Genomic DNA, 15,498 nt, shown 5'->3' with positions numbered 1-15,498 from the left:
TTCTCAGTGTGGAAATCAGAGGTAGAAAATCCTCACTTCATTTTGAAATCTCAAGTTGTGTAGAATTTTGTTGTATAGAATTCAAGTTGCGCAGAATTTTCCCCTGTTTCTGCATTTCTACTCCATACTTTCTGATTATACCAAGTCCTCATGCCAGCTCTCTCCTTGGGGTGTGCAGCCACCCTCTTTTCAGTCTTATTCCAGTGTCTGAAGAGCTACATGACCTTGGGTCTTATGCTCAACATGTATTTTTCAAGAAGTAACCTTTGTGTGATTAAACTCACGCTGCGTGCCAGTTTATAGCCGATGGCACTTTTGGAGCCATTGTTTTTAGCTACCAGAATATATCAGAGAGAAGAGGAAACGGGTGAACAAGAAAATAAAACCTGAGTGTATCTAGGTGAGAGTGCAGTTCTGAACCACATGGTAGCTTGACTAAAGGAGACACTGTCACATTTTTCACATCAGTCCCCCTCAGCAGCTGGAGGAATCAGAGAAGGAAATGCTGGGTCTTGGCTTTCAGGAAAGGCTTGTGTGCAACAGCAGCACGGGTGCAAAGAGCCATCTCAGCAGGAGCAGTGCAGACAGAGTCCTGTACTTGTTACATTGAAGTGGCAGTAGTTAAGAGAGCCTGTTGCAGTCCGTATGTTCCAGTTTGACAAGCCCAGTTCATTCAGCTGCAGGTCCATCCCCCAACAGGGGACATTTGGGAATGCCTATTGTCATCTGCATTGTCTGCGCCTTGCTGAGATGGAGAGAAGAACCCGCTTTTCTACCACGATGGTGGTTCTTGGAGAGATTTTTACATGTATATCTGAACTATAAAGCCTTGAATAATTTACTGGTTTCCAGGGTTAAGAGGAAGATTTATGATGTTTCCTTCTGGCAGGTGGCTGCTGATCTTGATTCCCCTGAAGAAACAGTTGTGCTAACAGCTCCTTTCTCGGAGCAGCTACTGCAGGTTCATGTTGTTCTGTGCTAAATAGACAGACCAGTGTTGTTGTGCTTTACAATATAGAGAGGTTTGCCCCCTGATCTGGTTGCAGAACTGGGTGTGCAGTAACACTGGGCAAAGAGTGATTTCCTTTGCTTTTCTACAAAAGGTCCCCATAGCCCTTAAATCAGATTAAACTGGCAACGGAGCTCAGTGAAAGCCGAACTCTTTCCTTTTGCAAGTATTTGAGATCTGAATAAAACATAACAGAGACCTGAATCTTGGTAGTTTTGTGAGCCAGACAGACTTTTCCCATGAATTAGAAGAAACCAATATAGAGCTATGTGCAGAGTACCTGAGAGATGGTATTCTCATCATGATTAGCTGCTGCTCTGTGCTCAGGGAAACTGAGGTTTAGGAGGGAATATTTACATCTCTAGTGAAGCACTGCACTTGTGTGGCCCAGCACAGAGGGGAAAGGGAGAGTGAAGCATTATGGTGGTCCCCAAAGTGTCCTCTTGCATTGACTCCTTTTTCCATTGACTCTGGGGTCGATAGGGAGACTCAAAGATCCATCTTTTCCTTTGATCCCATATATTCAGTTTGACTCTAAATGTTGATGCTTTTTTTATTTTTTCTTTCTTTTTTCTTTGCTTTTTTACTCTTTAAGAGAACAGCACACTATAGCAGTGATGTCAGTAGTGTTGGGCACAGAGCAGTCAGGGCTGGGTTTGAACGTGCTCTGGTCTCTCTCACCCCATTCCCACTCATGGACTGTTCCCATGCATCAGTGACACTTGTTTATGCTCCTCTCAGCTTTGCATTTCAATCCTAGATGGGCTGAGGTGGCTTTTGGCTTCCTCTAAAGTTAGAATTTTAGGGAATGCAGCAGCAGAGTGAATGGTGATTGTGATACATGGAGTGTGCTGTGAATAGCTGATCTGTGCTGGCGCCTGCAGCAGGAATGTCCAGGAGCTTGCCTTTGAGGGTTGAGGTTTTTTATAAAAAAAAAAAAAAAATATTAAAAATGGGTGGAGGGAATCCTAGCTATGAACAGTGAAGAGGAGGACTTTCTTGCAGCTTTGAACTGCTAGAAATTTCGTATTTCTTATTTTCAGAAATACAGTTTTTAGAGCTGGAACCACAGGCATGCTCTGCATTGATCCAGAATGGTGTGGAACATCAGACCCTGCAGCGTTCACTCAGCAGAGCATCCCCCCATGTCCTCCCCCTCAGTTCCTGCACACCCCTGTGCATCCCCCTGCCTTGCTCTAATCCCCTGCTCGCTCCTGTTCCTGCCTCGGGCACTTCCCTCTCTGCCAGCAAGTGCACCAGGCAGGGTGCAGGCTGGCTTTTGAAAAGAAATCCTGTGAATTAATGGGAACATATTGCTATTATTTCATATAATCACTTTATTTGTAAAGCACAGGCTGCAGAGGTACTCCTGCTGTTGAACCCAAAGCAGCAAATCTATCTATATATCCCAGTCTATACTACATTATGAACAGATGGGTGAAGAAAAAAAAAGCAATAAAAACAAATAATAAGAAAAGTTACAATGATAGCAATTTTAAAACACTCCTGGGGGGGAAAAAAAGTTTCTCCATTTTTTTAAAGCAGTGTGAGATTGAATGAGCTGCACTGCAAGTGCATCCATCCTCTAAGTTCACATGTAAACATCTACTGGCAGAGGAAGAATTGCTTTTTTTCCAAGTGGCTGCCTTCTCGCCTTGTGCCTGTTACAGAAGCAATCATAAGAAACCTGGGTGAGATGTCTGAGGTTTGGAAGCATTTGGGGGTTTTCTTTGATTTTTTTAGAGTTCCTGGGGAGCCAGAGGCCGTGGGGGTGAGAGGGAGGATGGTGCCTCACTTGACAGCTGAGAAAACTCAATGGGAAATAGCAATCTTCTCAAAGGCACGTATTTATCCACATAACTTTCTCTGAACATTATTCTTCTGCCTCTGCTGCAGGAGGAAGCTTCGTTTATGAAGAATAGTAGAGAGAAACTACCATTAATCTCATAAAAAAAGAGAAGATATTCAAATGTAGCCTTCACCCATAACACCAGCGAGCTCAAAGTAGAGGAAATTTAAAACATTTATGTTGCTCTGTTTTTGAGGTCATAAAACACAAGCAAATGGCCTGGCACCGGATGCTAAATTTCTTAAGGAATTTAGTTTAATTAATTAAACTAGTAAACCAATTAATGGATTTGCTTGTAAATTCTTAGAAAATTAATTCTGTGCCCAAAGAGTGTTTTAAATCTGCGAGGGAGGCTGTGTATTTCATACAGAGCTTGAATTCCCATTTCAGATGAATCCAACTCGGCACTGAGAGAGTTGGAGACACAAGCGATGCATTCATAATACTCGGACCTTCCTCCAAAACTGGCACTTCTCATCAGCTGAATCCGGGGAGGATTTGCAAAATAAAACCTGTGCTGCTGCCACAGCACCCAGCTCCTGTGCTTCTGCTCTGCTGTGACACCTCTAGCTTTACGTGGGCTGGGAATTTACATCCTTCCTGATGCCTCCAACTGGCTCCTTCATCTGCCATCTCTTCCCTCTTTGATCTGGTCCAGGGGTACCTCAGGTGCACAGGAGGTATCGGGTAGCTCCGGTAAGCAGCAGATCAAAGCACAGGATTTGCTGAAAAACAACCCAGCCAAACCAAAGATCTAAACAAAAGCTAATTCACTTTTCCACGTGAAAATGTTGTTTCGATTCCCTGCCTGGCTCAGGGATGACAGGGGCATCCTCTGTACCTCGCACACCTCACAATCCAAAGTGACCCAAACATGGAGAGTTCATAATCAAAAGTGTCCAGACTCTTGAGAACATGAAATTGGAAGGAAGCAGGTTCCCTAGGGCTCTCAGCAGCTAAAGCCATATTTTCCCTCACATGGCAATCTTCCACTTTGGGTCTTGGCATCCTTTGATTGAGGAGGGGGCTGCCAGCCATGCCTGGCACCACCCATGCTATCCCACCTTGTCTCCGACAGGAAGCAGAGCTGCAAAGCAATTAGGAATGGGAGTATTTTGAAGAGGAAAATGGCAGGGGAAAAAAAATTAGCATTTGCACTGTGATGTTTTTGCTGTTTATTAATAAACAAGCTGCTTTCGTGCCTCCGGGGGCAGAGAGGCTTCAAGCATTCCTTATTTCTCTTGCATTTAGCTTTTTTTTTGCTTGTTTTATATGTTACAGGAGATTTGTAGTGTCTTCCCACATGTTGAGTTTCCATATTTTCTTGAGAGCATCCCTGGAATAATTCCTCCGGAGATTTTGGCTGTGTGCTGCCAGGCTGAATTAAACACTTTAGGGATGCAGGGTGGATCAGTACTCATTGGGAAGGAGTTATGCTAATTAGGAACAGGTCTGCTCCCTCCTACAGAAGTGGCATGACTTCAGGGAAAAGTGTTCTCATGGAGAGAAATCCCCTGTGCAGAACTCCTCTCACTCTGGGTGGTGTTGGTGACACTGACCCTGATGTGGCCACCTCTGTTCTGTGCTGGATGCACAGGCTCTTTCCAGGATGGTCAAACCCCTCATCTCCCCAGTGCCACATTTGTCACCAGGGAAGGCTCACAGGGGTCCTGCATGGGGACATTGGGATGCAGGACTCAGGAATGTCCTTGGTGACAGGCACATCCATGCCAAAGGAGGCTTCAGGGTGACACTGCTCCTGTGTCACAGAGGTGAATTAAAACCCTCTGGTATTAATGGGCTTGTTCTTCTTTCCCTTTAGGCCTCCAGCTCCTCCGGTGGAAAAATGCAGCTTCTGGAAACGGAGTTCTCACGAACCATCCGGGAGCTCATTGAACTCCACCTGCTGCGCCAGGACAGCATCCCAGCCTTCCTCAGCGCCCTCACCCTCGACCTCTTCAGCCGACAGACCATTGCTTAGTGTCCCACTGCCAGCTGCCAGCCAGGGTTTGGCCCTCCTGGGCAGGACACTTGAGGTAGCAAGGAAAGATTCTCCTGTTCATCACCCTTAATTTGTGGTTTTGGGTAGCTTCTGTTTTGCAAGGAACTCCTTCTTCCCCTTTCTTTCATGCTGAGTCACAAATCCCACCGATTCCTCTGAAAAGCATAATTTTCCTCTTGTGTGAGGTCAAGTCTAGCTCCATCCCAGAGCTCTCCTGTGCCAGAATCCAATCCCTGCCTTTGAACTGGGCCATGTGTTCATCACTACCCAGATTCTCAGGATCTGTCTGGGAATACGGTGGGAACTGCTGGTTTGAGGAGCCCCAGCATCACCATTCACAGCTTTTCCCAAAAGGATTCCCTAAATATGGGCTCTAACAAAGAGACAAACCTGCATCAGGCAAGTGCTTCCTGCTGCATGGTTGTCCTCTTCTAATGGCAGCCAAGGGCTTGGTCCCTGAGGACGGAGACCCAGGGAAAATCTCTTGCTCTTGCAAACATCTCATCACTTAGCAAGTTTGAAATTATTTTTAAGATATCTGTGACCTGAGTCTGCCATCACTCAGCAGACAAGCACAAGCATAAATGGCCATTTGAAGCCCCTATAGCTGTGTTGACACCTCTGTGGCTCAGTCACTGCCATGCCTTTGGTTCCTTACTGAGACTTTAGGGCTCTTGGTTATCTCAGGACTTTAGAAAGTGGAAAGGATCAGTTTGGGCTCCATTGTGTTCAATGCTGGTGGCTTTAGCCTGCTGCCTGCCACCACCCTTTGGATATCTGTCTTGGGAGGTCTCCTTCCTCCTCCCCTCCATGGAGGGTGGAGCATCCCCAGAAGTCTGACATTTTGTGTTATAATGGATGTAGCTCTTCTGTCATAACAATAAATTGTCACTGCCCAAACTGGGTGTAAGACTCTTATTTGGGATGCACTCTGTGCCTTGCTGTGCCCTCCCACATGTAGAGGATGAGCACATCAATGGTCTGATGTGCTTCGCAAAGGGAGGACATCATTATCTCTGTTTTTCCAGGCAAGTCTCATTCATAGATTTATAGAATCATCAATGGTTTGGGTTGGAAGGGACGTTAGAGATCATTTAGTCCCAACCCCAGCTGCCTTAAACCAAATCAGTTTGCTATAAACTTCTGTGTATATTGATTTCCCCCTGATTTCAGCAGGAACACCCTCCCTAGGCTTGGAGAAAAGGTAGCAGTGAGCAGGCTAGAAAGTTAGCTGAGACAATTGCAGTGACTGCAGGGTTGGCCAGGCTTGCTGGAGTCACTTGGAGACCTGTTGATGTGTCTACAGGCATGGAAAACATCTGCTGTTGACCCCGTGTGCTGTTGATCAGAGGTGGAGGGACAAACATGAGGTCTGGGGAGGCTGCAGCCCCCACCTCCCCAGCTCTCCTCTCTGCAGGGAAGCGCAATAGCAAAAGTTTGTCATTTTCTCTTCTGCTTGAAGAAGTCCCGGTGGAAGATGGATTGCTGGGCGTGCTGTGCCAGGGGAAGGCTGCCTGATTCATATGCACGGCGCGGCACGGAGAGTCGCCTTCCCCAGTCATGGGGAAAATGAATCATGACGTCAGCCGCATTCAGCTCCGCCGCCAACACAATAGCAGATCCTGGCTGCCGCGGAAAATTTTTCTCCTGGCTCCTTGCAGGAGAAATGAAGTAATTAATAAGTTTACAATAAACCCTCTATCTTAGCAAAACACAGGTGAGGCGAGAAGCGATGCTGGAGAGCGACAAGGGAAAACACGTTCTGCCCATTGGAAAGTTGCCTCCCGAGAGTGAAAGGATAATAAGTTGGGAGAGAACACACAGTAGGCTTCCGAGACACCTCCAGTGGGGAGGAGACATGAATTACTGCTCTGCTCCATGTTCTCCCAGCAAGACTGATTTGTTCAACTAAATTTAATATGGCAGCATGGCTGGGAGAGGTGTGTGGTGAGGATGGGTGCTTGGCTGGGTGTGCTGGTGTGGTGAAGCACCTGTCCATGGCTTGGGGAGCTGCTGGGTGACTGTCCTGCTTTGGTCAGCAGCATCCCTGCCCTGCTCATGGTATTATGCTGCTCCACAGTAAGTTCACAGGGCTCACATGAAACTGGAATTTTTGGGAAGCTTGACATCTCTAAGGCTCACACATGGAAACGTGGGAGTTTTTCATGTGGAGATGTGACCATTGCAAAGCCACTTGGGCCACCTGTGGGCCATGGAGAAGAGGAGCTGAGACTCCCCAGTTTCTAGTTCCAACACTGAATTCAGGATGAAGCCATAAACCTATGGCTGTACCTGATACCACGGCAGCTCCTATTTCTGTCATTATCCTGCTTGTCTGAGCCAAGAGGGAGCTGCAAGGAATAACTGTGTTCACCACCCCCTGCATCCCCCCTCCATGAATGCAGCCCCCAGGGGCAGTGCAAAGAGATCCCAGTTGCCACCACCCAGGTGGTGAGGGCACAAATCCCATCTGGGTTTGGCTCATCACTTGCAAAGCTCCAGCCCTGATTGTGGAAAATCCTTTTAAAAATCTTGGGAGCTGGATAATAAATTTGGTTGGAGGGGAAAGGCGGGAGTGCTCACAAGCGTGTGTGTGCTCGCTGGGTTTCTGTGCACACTAGCTGGGTTTATGTGCTGTAGGCTGTGAAATATGATTTCTTGGTGCATGGCTGCAGGATTTTTTGTCTCTCTCTGTGTGTCTGTGTGTGTGTGTGTGTGTGTGTGTCAAAGCACCGTCTTGTTTGCAGTGTTGCCTGAAGCTTCCCTTCACTCAAACTGCTCATGAGTCCCTGCTCTGCTACAAAGCAGCCCTGTGCATCTGTGTGCATATACAAACACCAAACGGGCACGGAGCTGTCGGGTGAAGCAGCAGAGCTCTGAGCTAAGGCAGGTTTCACCAGATTTGTGCCTCTCCTAAAGGCACATCTCTGACCCTGGAGCCTTTTGCACCTGCTTTGTGTCTGCTGGCTCTTGGTGTCACCACGTGTTGTTTGCATTGTCCTGGAAGTGTGCTAAGCCTGAGAAGGAGCCAGGGAAACCCTTTCGGGATGAGCCGTGAGAAGTCTGGAGTCGTGGATGTTAGTTTTGGATCTCCATGTAACACTATAGGAGCAAGGGAAGGGGAAGGGGGAGAGCTTTGGAGCCATGATGGAGGTGGGTGCCTAGAGAGTGGAGAGCAGGAGCAGAGCAGGGGATGGATGGAAGAAACGGGGCATGGATGGAAGGAGAAGCCGCCTCCATTTCTGAACAGCTGCAGTGTGCCAGCCGTGCTGTCGGTTCTCCATTGCTCCCCTCTGCTCGCTCCAAACAAACACTGAGCAGCACCTGCCCTTTTCATTTCCAAACCCAGCAGTGGGTTCACAGGCAGCTGAGAGTGGTGTGACCTGGGATGATGGGCAGAGGTGTCAAAATAAACCCCAGGGGGTGACAGGCAAGAGCCTTCCCCAGACATCACAGAGCTGATGCCAGACCCCTGCTGCTCGGGGTGTAAGAGGGCACAGCCAGGGCAGGATTGGTTCTGTTGGAGCTTTTAGCTGTTCAGACATTGGGAAAACAATGGTGGTGTCTGATGCCAGGTGACTGTAGCTAAAGACAGGAGCTGGGGAGGACGGAACAGGCTCTCTGTGCTGGTGTGAATCACATTCCTGCTGCCTGCTGTGACAGCAGATTCAGATTTAATAGCAGCCTTGCTAAAACTTGTATGATATTTAAAAGCTACAAAATGCACCCACTCTGATCAGGGGAGGGATATTAAATAAATAAATAAATAAATAAATAAATAAATAAATAAATCAGCAAAGCTTTTTCATGAAGTCTTTTTTAAATATTAAAATCCCATCTTTCCCAACAGGAAAGCTTTTTTCAGGCTAAGAGGAAAGACTGAACAGCATCTGATGATATTGCATTGACACAAGTGTCTAGAAAAATAGGGTGGGAATGTATGATCTGTTCTGAAAAAGGAACCATAGCTAATAGGAAATATGCTGATGCTACTTTTAATTTCATGACTCAGGTTTGCTGCAGAATTGATGGAAATCTGTGTTGGAGCTTGGTTACATTAAAACAGTTCTTGGCTGCTTGGGGGTTTTCCAGTTCTTGTTTCTCTTTTGGGGGATTATTATTGTAAAATCCTTTGCTACTCTGGGAGTCTGCAGATGTTATTTGAAAGGACAAAGAAACAGTCTTTTATCAAAAAGAAAGAGGAGAATTTTTCTCCAGAAAGATCACTGGCCAAAGCCCAGCCCTGGACAGGCCATCCCAGCAGCCCCTCCTGTTCCTTCCGTGCATGGTGTCTGTGTCTCCAGCCTTCCTTCTGTGCATGTTTTCCCTTAGAGCAAGTACAAGGAACAAAACAGAAGAAAAATACACTTTAAACAAAATGCTGCCATGTCATTTAAGGAGTACAAAGGCAGCTCCTTGCTGCTGGAGGTCTTGGAAGCAGCCCGTGTCTTTGGTCTCCACCCGAACCACATTCCTCCACCAAAGCACATTGCCTTGGGTTGTGTCAGTTTTCTCCTGCGTCCCCAACATGGGCTCAAGCCTCTACAACCTCTTCATCTTCCCTGTGCTGTTTCCTGGCCCAGGCTCCAGTGCTGATGAGTTTATTAGGGTTGCTAATTTTACCTGATGCTGCTTCCTTCTCTTCATGACAGGTTATGTTTTTTTGAACTCTCCAGCTGATTGATTGAGCTCTCTTTAATATTCCGTGTTTCACTTTGAATTCTCTTTGTTGGCTGTTGCTTGTTATTGTTCTGTTTTTTTTTTTTTTTTTCTTCAATCCTCCCACCATCTCTTTTTCCTTCCTGGTCCTTCTACTGCTTCTTCAGCCTGGAGCAAAGCCAGAGACCATGGGGAGGTCATTGAAACACAGACGGCTGTAGGATTTAAATAAGGACAGATAATTTCATGACCATTAACAAGGCTCACTGCTATTCAAACCAAAGTAATAAGGGCAATCATATCTCATGGTTTGGGGAGCAAGTTGATTGCCTGCAGGGACTGAGAAGGTAATTCTGCATCCCTGACTCCCCCCAAAATATGATATAGTTGACAAGATGCACCAGGCAGGTCAAAGGCCTTGGCTAGAGGATGAGAGCATTTCCCTTATCATCTCTATTGTCTCACTCCATTGATGTGATCAGAAACTTTTGGTATCAGCACGGTGGGAAATATTCTCCAGGCAGATGGAAGGCTCTGAAGGTTGGCAGATGAACCTTTCCTCTTAAGGAGCATCTGCTGAGTGACATTTGTGCTGTATGATGGCAGATACTTCACTTTGCTGGTAGTGACTGCTTCATCTGCCAGGCTGCTCCATAACCACTGCCAAGGAGTGGCCTTCCTAAAAGAAACACAGGCCATGGATGTCACTTGGGTGCCTCATTTTGGAGGTGCCCCCCACTCCCCACTGACCATGCACAGCCTTGTTCTCAATGGGGTGATGGTGAATCACACTGTCCCTCCTTCATCTTTCTCTGCAGCATGGTTCTCCTGGCTGCTCTGTGTGCCTGTGCCTTTCGCCAGCTCCTTTTGGGCTCTCCTGGCTGCTCTGTGTGCCTGTGCCTTTCCCCAGCTCCTTTTGGGCTCTCCTGGCTGCTCTGTGTGCCTGTGCCTTTCCCCAGCCCCTTTTGGGAGTCACGCTGCAGCCCCTGGGTGTGTACGTGATGGGCTCCTGTTCCGCCGCTGCTGTTGCGAGGCAGAGCCTCCTGTGAGTGGTGTGCTCTGAAGTGACAGCTCCTCTTGCCACAAGTCCTGGCAGGGGAAGGAACAGCCCTGGAGAGGAGGTGATGGTGAGGAATGAACCAAATCCACGGGGAGCTGAGCTGCTCGTCCTGGCACTGAGATGAGGAGGAGTGAGAAAAGCTCCCCAGATAGCACCAATCCCCTGGGTGGGTCTGTCCTGACGGTCTTTGGATGCCTTTGGGTACATCTGGAGGTAATGCCAACATTCTGGTTCAGTGCTGGAGTGTCCTGCACTGGTATCCTGGGCACTGAGCACTGACCTCCTGTGGGCAGAGCATCCCTTGTGTCATGTGTGCCACCCCAGCCATGGGAGTCCTCACCTGAGCCCAACAGGCTGTGCTGCTGTCCCGAGGTGAGGACTACAGCTCTGGTAAGGCACAAATTAACTTTGCAAACTCACTAGAAAGCACCAAGTGCAGAATAGATGCTGGGTATTCTAAGGACTGATTTTAAGAGATCACGTGGTGTTAAAACATAATTAACAGTCTGTAGCATTGCTGGGTTTTTTTTATTGCATGCAGGCAAAGTGTGGAGGCACTTGATGGTTGATGGGCAAGTTGAGAGTCATCAGCACTGACTGCCCAGCTCTGATGGGTAACCACAAGGGAGGTTTGGGTGGTGTGGTCTGAGCTGGTTTGGATGGCATCTCCCAACATGTGCTGGCCATGGGCATGAGCAATAGGAGGTCACATCCTGGTCATCATTTGCTCCCCAGTATGGCTGTGGAGCAGCAGTTTGTAGATGTCTCTGCAGAGTCTTGTCATGTCTCTTCCCTGATGGCTTTGCCAGTGCAAAGGGAGTTGTCAGCAAACCTCCCCTCTGCGCTCCACACACAGAGAAAGTGCTCAGGCAAGATGGAAATCTCACCTGCACAGAATGTTCAGCTCTGACAGACAAGGTGGTTCTACAGGTTGCTTTGAAACTCCAACCTCAAGCATGTTCCTGATCATGCAGAGAGTCCACCACACTGACAGGACGCCTCCAGCCTGGCTTGCACCTCCTCTTCCTTGCTTCTGTTGTTAACAGAAGGAGGAGAATGGCTCATGGGACTGAAGCAGGTTTGTTCCCAAGGTAAGGAAAGCACCAGGCCCCCCAAAAGCCACAGCCTTCTCACATACACCCTGTTTGTATCACTGCCATTTCCTGGCTTCACAGTTAACTCGGGACAGTCCCCAGGTCCTGTAACCAGTGTTAAATGTAATGAATGATCTTGTCCTCCTTGTTTGTCTCCTCTTTAGTGTAACACTGTAATTAGCTTAATTACCAACAGATTCTTTTTTTTTTTTTTGTAACTTAAAATGGAAATTAAATTTTGCACCAGGTTTTACAGGCTGTTAACGGGAATCGAATAATCAAGCCTGACTCCAAGTCCTTGAAAATGAGTATTAAAAAAGGTCTGAATTTGCATATTCATGTTTTTAATAGGGTTCAGAAGGTATATTTGCAACTGATGAAAAGGATTAATTAAGCTTAATTTGCATAGGAAGAACAGTTTAACCCCTTGCATCCTAACAAGGCAGAGACTGACAGTTTGAATTCCATGGTTTGATGCTGGAGAGACACACAGGCTGAGAGCAGTGCCCTGCAAAGCTCCTTCCTTTCCACTCCAGAAGGACAGAACTAGGAGAATACAGGATCCCAGCATCATCCTGACACAATTGGTCCCCCTGTGCCCACAGCCACCTCCAGGTTTGGTCTTCATCTCTCTACCATGGTGGTTTGTGACCTGGGTCTTCCACAGCAATGCCACCACATCAGGCTTTGAGCTAAACATGCTGTTCCTTCTGCTGCGAGCTGGGCTGGGCAGCTCTGGCAGAGATTAAAGAAATCATTTCAGTGCAGCCAGCTCTGTCTCCTGAGCTGTTCACAGCTGGGCTGCCTGTAGCCAGCATAGGGTGGGAGCACCATGGCTGGTAGGGACACCAAAAGCTTCAACTCCTGATCTCATTTCCAATTTCCTTTTTTTCTCAGTGAGACTGATCCCACGCAGGGGTTAAAGGCTCTGTGGGAATGTCAAACCAGGGTGAGACTTGGTGAGTCCTGTTCTGCTCCCAGCCACCAGCCTGTGACTGGTCAGCTGGTGACAGCATCCCAAAAGTCTGGGACTTGTGCAGCTTCAGAGGAAGGGTCATAGAGCTGCCTGCACCCTAACTCCCAGTTGGCACCTCTGGCATGGAGAAATCAGCAGCGTCTTGCACAGCTCTGTCCAGTTGTGATGTAAGAAAAATATAAGCCCTGCCCATGTCCATGGTGGGAGGGTGGGAACTAGATTATATTTGAGGTTCCTTGCAACCCAAACGTTTCTATGGTTCTATATAACCCTCCCAAATCAATCTCAGACTGGAAAGCAGAGTGGGAACGTTACGCTTCCCGGAGCCCTACAAAGAACAGAGCACAGCTTTGAGTCAGTGCCTGAATATTGCTAAAAAGTGGCAAAAAATAAATAAATCAGGCATTCATTTTGCTTCAGCAGGTGGTGTGCTGCGTTCCCCTCGTAACGCTTTGGTGGCGTGTGTTGCTAATTATTTTTGGGGTGGAATTTGCTGTGCACAGCGCGCGGGGTTCATTAGACAGAGATGGCTTTGAAGTGGCGTTCGGAATTAATGCTGGCATATGTAAATGTTTCTTGTGCCATGGAAAAGCTGGCTATAAATGATGCGTGAGGTCCAGTGAGAGAGATGCTTGCTTTGTTTACACACACCCATTGGGCCTCGTTATGCCAGGAGCAGGCAGAGGAGGATTGGCAGAGCCTCCACAGACTGTGGCTGCTGCCCGGCTGGACGTGAGCGTTTAACAGAATTAACAAGGCGTCTTTAGCGCACCACATCCCAAATTTCCTCCTGTCAGAAAGGTGCTTAAGCAACCCATCAAGGCTGCTGCTCTCTCTGTGCTCAGTGCTTTCCCCCGCTCCCCCAGATGATGAAGAGGACTGGTCCTGCGCTGTAAATCATCGAGGTCCTGACCCAAATACCTCCCTCAAGCAAAACCTGCCTCAGGGCAGAGGCACTTAGGGATAACACTGGGTTGAGCAGTCTCTGCTCATCACCTGATCCTGCTCTCACCTGATGCATCCTCTCAGCACAGGGTCCACAGAGCTGTGCTCACAGCAGAGTTGGGGAATGTTTCATTTAAGAGGAAGAAAACCTGAAGAAAACCTAAAGGAAGAGAAAGAAAGCACAAAGCCCATGAGAGAGCAGGAGGCTGTGCCTGGGGCAAAAAGCCAGAGGAATGTAAGATCCCTCAACTCCTGTCTCCACCAAAGGCTTTTGATGATGGCCATTCTGCTGCTGGACGTGTCCAAGCAAAGCCAACTTCAGCCCTGTGCCTTGGGGGGATGTATTTTTTCCCAAGAAATGCTTTCAGAGATTAATTCTTGTGCATCTCTTCTATAAAGCAGGACCCCTCTTGGATCACCCAAGAGTGAGGTGGAAAAATAGCTCCCTAACATCTAGGAGTTTGTCTCTGCTGCTGGGATTGGGATTGGCAGGTCACGGGTGAACCATTGCCTTCTCCTGGTTGCTGTCCCAGCAGCTCAGAGTGAGCTGGAAACCTTGCACAGTCCGGTGGGACCCTATGGAGAAATCCCTCTGGCATGGGACACCTGGAGCAGGGTCTCTGAGAGACTTGTGTCCCAGCAAAGCAGGGTCTGGAGCATAACTGCACCAAAACCAGGGGGCAGCTGAGCCTCTGTGCAGCTCTGTTTCCCTGGAGGGATGAGGCCTGTGTTGTAGTGGGTATCTAAGCTGAGAAGGCCAGAAACCATCACAAAGTGGATGGCAAAACCAGTGGCTGCTTGTTTTGAGTGAGCAACTGTACCTGGGGCACAATGTGGAGCCTTTGGCAGTACCTGACATGCAATGGGGTTGTGGTTCGCCCATTCTGGGACTGAACATGTGTCAGGCTGAATGGCTTCATCCTGACAAGCACTTCCTCTTTTTGGCTGCTTCCCTTTAGGCCTGACCAGGAGCAGCCCCCAGACCCCTGGCCACCCCCAGACAGCTGGGGGAGTGTGTGTGGGGCAGCTGCTCAGGCAATTCTCTGCTCCTCCAGTGCTGCTGCCAAGAAAAGAGGCTGGAATTCACCAAGGTGCAAGTGTGTCATGTTTTCCCTGATGAGTTTATGAAATCCCTTCCTCATCAAACACAAAAGGAACTATTTGCTTTTTAATTAAAACAAGTATAAAATACTTTTGTCTTCATTGCTGACCAAAAGGCTGCCTGGTTCCCTCAGCTTCTGCGCTTGCCAAGGCCACTGGGCTTCAGAGGTGGGGTCTCTCCGAGCCCAGTCTCCCACCCCATCCAGCCCTGCAGATTCCATAGCCCTGCTCATGTGGCCGTGAGCACAGGGGCAGTTCCTGGGCAGCAGACACCAATTGCTGGAGCTGTTGGAAGCCTGGCCCCCATCCATGGCATTCTCCCCAGCCAGCCCTCCAGACAAACTCCCTGTCACAGGCCTGGTCTGGACAAACTCAAGGTGAGGGAGGAAGGAGCCGAGCATGAAGCTGTGACCACGCGCTGAGAGGATTTTGTATTTTCCTACTTCCAACTGTTTATTTACCAACATGCTGGAGAGCAGCAATCACTTCTTCATGCCTTATTGAGAAGCTCAGCTGTGAAATAACTAAATGAACCGTCCCTTTTTATTAGCCTTTGGACTGAGCAGAGGAGCAATGAGTTAATGGCTGACCAGTTTTTGAAGATGCCAAGCACATTACAAGTGCTAAGTATTATTTTTTTTCTACAATGCTTTATTTTTCCCTCTGAATACTCATTTTAAATAACCCTTTCAATTACATTATCTGGTTTCATGCATTCTGCTCAGATTAAATGTGGTGCCACTTACAATTCACCCACCTCAGTGGCTTCCAGGTCTCTGCAAGTCTCATCCTAACCTTTGCCT

General features: G+C 48.0%; 1 protein-coding gene across 5 annotated transcripts in view; it reads left to right on the top strand.

Moving 5' to 3' along the window:
- The window catches only part of MAD1L1 (mitotic arrest deficient 1 like 1), a 352,882-nt gene extending 344,275 nt beyond the window's left edge, over positions 1 to 8,607 (top strand). For all 5 annotated transcript variants that reach the window (XM_053957712.1, XM_053957708.1, XM_053957710.1 and 2 more), the window contains one exon: positions 4,681 to 8,607. In XM_053957712.1, coding sequence (XP_053813687.1) covers positions 4,681 to 4,839 — 159 coding nt within the window. In that variant the 3' untranslated portion in view covers positions 4,840 to 8,607. The remainder of the gene's footprint in view (positions 1 to 4,680) is intronic.
- Positions 8,608 to 15,498: the final 6,891 nt, after the last annotated feature.

This window comes from Vidua chalybeata, chromosome 16, assembly GCF_026979565.1.
Source record: "Vidua chalybeata isolate OUT-0048 chromosome 16, bVidCha1 merged haplotype, whole genome shotgun sequence".
Classification (NCBI taxonomy): Eukaryota; Metazoa; Chordata; class Aves; order Passeriformes; family Viduidae; genus Vidua; species Vidua chalybeata.
This window is presented reverse-complemented; position numbering and strand designations above follow the sequence as displayed.